The sequence below is a fragment of the Toxorhynchites rutilus genome, chromosome 1 (assembly GCF_029784135.1).
Source record: "Toxorhynchites rutilus septentrionalis strain SRP chromosome 1, ASM2978413v1, whole genome shotgun sequence".
NCBI classification, from domain to species: Eukaryota; Metazoa; Arthropoda; class Insecta; order Diptera; family Culicidae; genus Toxorhynchites; species Toxorhynchites rutilus.
Genome location: NC_073744.1, coordinates 190,126,739 through 190,130,970, shown reverse-complemented (window position 1 = coordinate 190,130,970; position 4,232 = coordinate 190,126,739). Strand labels below are relative to the sequence as shown.

Sequence of the window (4,232 nt, the reverse complement as noted above, 5' to 3'; positions counted from 1 at the left end):
AAATCCGTTTAATAAAGTAATTTGCTATATTGTGATTACGGCCATCTTAGATTCGGCTTTTTCATGATCTACTGTGATTGACTATTCAAGCCCTTTCATTTAATACCCATATTAATGGGGTTTTGATATAATATGTAGTCCACCATTTGGTAGTGGGAGCCATCTTGGATTTGTATTTCTCATAGATAACCGTGTTCTACTAGTCAAGCCCTCTCATTTGATAGCAATATTAATGGAGTTTTAAGAAAATATGTAGTCCGCCATTTTGTAGTGGCAGCCATTTTGGATTTGTTTCATAAATGTTTCCATAAATAACTGTATTCTACTAGCCCTTTCACTTGATACCCATATTGATGGGGTTTTGGAAAACCCGTATCGATGAGGTTTTGAGAGAATATATAATCCGCCATTTTGTAGTGGAAGCCATATTGCATTTACATTTTTCATAAATAACCGCTATAATAATATGATTTTGAGAAAATATGCGATCCGCCATTTTGTAGTGGCAGCCATCTTGGATTTGTATTTTTCATAAATAACTGTGTTCTACTAGCCTTTTCACTTGATACCCATATTGATGGGGTTTTGGAAAACCCGTATCGATTGAACCAATCCTCAAAAGTTTCTTTTGCCGTTATAACGAGACATTTTAGGCCGTAAATCGAAAACTTGCCTTAATTGAAGAAGACCGTTCTAGCGAAATGCCGTATAAAGAGCGGTCGTATAGCGAGGTATGGGTGTATTTAAATTATTACTGGTTCAGGTCCCTGAAAAATTCTTTTAATGAAAGAATGAAACACATGAAACACACTTCGAACAGTTTTTCCACGAGGAACTGATAAAAATGTGAGAATTAAATTTTCAAGATGCGTGAAAAATGAAGAATAATTGTGGAACAGAACGGTGAATACATGATTAAGTGATTCTATATCTACCAATGCGATGCTTTTGATTTTTTTGGACATCATCAGGCTTGAACAACATCCATCTCATTTAAATACTAACGAATTTCAACAAAAACTAGATCTCCGAAATATCTAACTGTGGGATCTATTTAAAGTCTACACCAGGGAATGTTTTGTCATCACGTCTCATCACCCCAATTAAAAAAAAAACACAGTAGAGATTACATTTTCACAAAAGTTCTGTATTGGTATTTGATTTCAGAGAAGCATCATTTCAGAAGCTATTTCCACAAACAATATCTTTTTGTGGAAAAACTCTTCTTTCATTGGGACAGCGTTAGTCGTTTTTGCACTCAAAAGATGATTAATAGTCGAAGGACGGTGAGGATCATTGGCTGTTCAGTAGACACGATCATACAACTCGGGCTTGTAGGAACCATCATCGTCATCGTGACCGTAGGATCTCGAATGGACACTGGCAGAGGCGTGGGCCCTCAGGAAAACAGCTTTGGCATGCTGAACCTCCGGCGTCTCGACGGGAACTCCATTCTTGATCACAACCGGAACGTATTGGGACCCATGCCAGGAGTCATAGTTTCTGGCGTACTGATCCTCATGGATCGGAATGTATCGGTCGGTGGATGCAACCTTAGCATAGGCAGCGGCATGAGTGGCCTTGGCATGCTGTACTTCTGGGGTCTCGACTGGAACACCTTTGACAATAACCGGATAGTGCAGAGGTCCATGCCAAGCCCTCTGTTCGGGAGCGTAATGATCCCAATGAGCTGCTGGAGAACCATGACCGGTTTTGGCGGCAGCATGGGCGGCAAAATGGGCTGCCTTGGCAGCGGCTACTTCCGGTGTGTCAAGTGGAACATGAACCAGTGGTGCCGAGTAAGCTGAGCGCTTGTGAAGTCGTGCCTTTGCTTCCAGATGAGCCGCAAAGTGGGCAGCCTTGGCATGTTGAACCTCCGGTGTTTCAACTGGGAATCCATTCTTGATTGCTGGAAAATCGTGCCATAAGCCATAGCTTCTGCCGTAGTAATCCCCATGAACCGGTGCGTATGTGTCGTACTTTGCTGCCTTGGCGTGGGCTGCAGCATGAAGGGCCTTGGCGTGTTGAACTTCGGGTGTTTCGACCGGTACTCCATTCTTGATCACTGGCACGTGTTGAGAGCTGTAGAAACTCTTGGCGTGATGATTAGTGGACTCATGAATCGGTGTGTATTGGTCATATTTCGCAACCTTAGCATGAGCAGCAGTATGAGCGGCTTTGGCGTGTTGTACCTCTGGGGTTTCAACTGGGACACCCTTCACGATGACCGGGTAGTGCTGTGGTCCGTGCCATGTATTATGTCCTGAAGCGTAATGATCCCAGTGAGTTGCTGGGGAGTCATGACCCCAATGCGAAGCGGAACAGGCCGAAGCCAACAGCAGAACGGATCCTAAAACCTAGAGGAAGAATTAAAATTGATGACAAGTCTCCCTTGAAACTACATATTAACACTTACAAAAGCTCTCATCATGAAAGATTCGATTTATCCCGTTGCAAATTTTAATATTAACAATTATTCACTATTGAGTGCAAGCTTGACCGAAAACCTCCTAGCTGATCGTACACAGACCAGGACTGTTTGCGAACTGTGCTTTTTGGATGATTTCCAATCATTTTTATACACTTTTCGCTGCTTCCTTTCATTTCCATATATCGGAAGCCGGCAAGCAAAGCAATGTGATACATATATGATTCTTCCATTCTTTATCACTTTCGATGAGTTATTTTTGTTGTTCAAATAATTGAAAATGATCAGCTGTTCATTTATCCACTCTTTCTTCCGCGCATCAATTTTTGTTGCCAAAGTATTCCAACGAGATCGGTTATCTTTTTCTCTATCAATATTTCACAAATAAGTGCATAGATAGATAACGATTCTCCGATCGTATATGAATAATATCGAATTATAACATCAAGCCGGCGAATTAGACATATTCAGTCGGTATATTGCGAGATAGGAAGTTATCGTTTGTTGCGAGCCAATGCGCCATCTCTTCATTTATGATTTATGTTTTAATAACGAATTTTAATTTTAATCTGGCTCTATATGCTTTCTATTCGCTCAGACAATGTGCGTTTTTTGATGAAAGTTAATGGTTCTTTTAACACGTTCGTTGCCCAAAGCGACTTTTCTGAGTTTTTTGCGGAGCCCAACTTGCGTATAAATTATTCAATGAAGTTCAAACTTAGTTTGTAGACAACTTTAACATTTTTTTTGGGTTTCGCAAAAAGTTGCAGTACAAACCATCCGCTCTATAAACTAATAAAAAGTATAGTATAAACATTATACTGCCGTAATCTCGTGAAGTGACGCAAGCGCTAGAGGGAAGAATTTTCAGTACGGGACTTTTCACGAAATTGCATGTATAATCAGCATACGCGTACATTAGGAAAATCAGATCTGTACAAATTGTGTACAATTGATGGAAAAACATTGCCATCGGCTTGATTTTTGAAAAAATGCAGTCTTATTTAAGCGTTTGACGCTTGCGCCACATCATAGTGGAAATGGCGCTTACGCCACTCCGTTTCGAAGTTTTTACGGGGTAATTTTTTCACATTTCTGTAAAACTTCGCAGTTATTTGAAAGGATTTGATATTCTTTACCGATCTATACAATAAAAAGTAAAATGTCAATTTTGGCGCTCGCGTCACTTGCGTTTGTTGTGAAAACAGCAAATTTTAATCGCTGTTTCCACAACAGATTGGTGTTCATCCCTCAATATATGCGAGAATCTGTTTCCAATTATTTTCTACAAAATGCCGCCGTTGAGCGTAGCATGCGGTCATGGAGAAAAGTTCTACACATTTTCCAACTTTGTAGCATGCGTCGAGCAGGCTAACGTAGTTGAGAAAACGATTTTAACAATTATGGACAGCACCGATTTTTCCAATCCAAAATGCAATTGGAAACATCCGTGTTGAATGTGATAATGCCGTCAGAAATTATCCGATGTTAAGCAAATACAGTTTTCGCGAGGATGTTTTAAGTTTTGTTATATGATGCGTCTCGATGGAGAATTGAGAAGAGTGCAGTTGTTCACCAAATCCGACATTTACCCTTCGATCAACACTCAGCTTCAATTCATCCGGAAGAGAAATTGAGCAGGAGAGGTAACTAAACATCGTCAATATGCTTTGTCCCTTGATACCTGAAGTTAAAAGACACTATTGGGAAATCCTTGTAATCAACAATTAAATTGATTAGTTTAAACTATTTAGTCACAATCGTTATGTGCAATATGTGAGAACAGCAATACACTTCAATCTAG

At 40.1% G+C, this 4,232-nt stretch overlaps 1 protein-coding gene across 1 annotated transcript; it reads right to left on the bottom strand.

Annotated features, from left to right (window-relative positions):
- Window positions 1–1,141: 1,141 nt before the first annotated feature.
- Window positions 1,142–2,532, bottom strand: LOC129762669 (pupal cuticle protein-like). The gene is made up of 2 exons (XM_055761150.1): window positions 2,417–2,532; window positions 1,142–2,357 (listed from the first exon to the last, which is right to left on the bottom strand). Exons 1-2 carry the CDS (start codon window positions 2,429–2,431, stop codon window positions 1,305–1,307), a joined length of 1,068 nt encoding a protein of 355 aa, XP_055617125.1. The 5' UTR covers window positions 2,432–2,532; the 3' UTR covers window positions 1,142–1,304.
- Window positions 2,533–4,232: the final 1,700 nt, after the last annotated feature.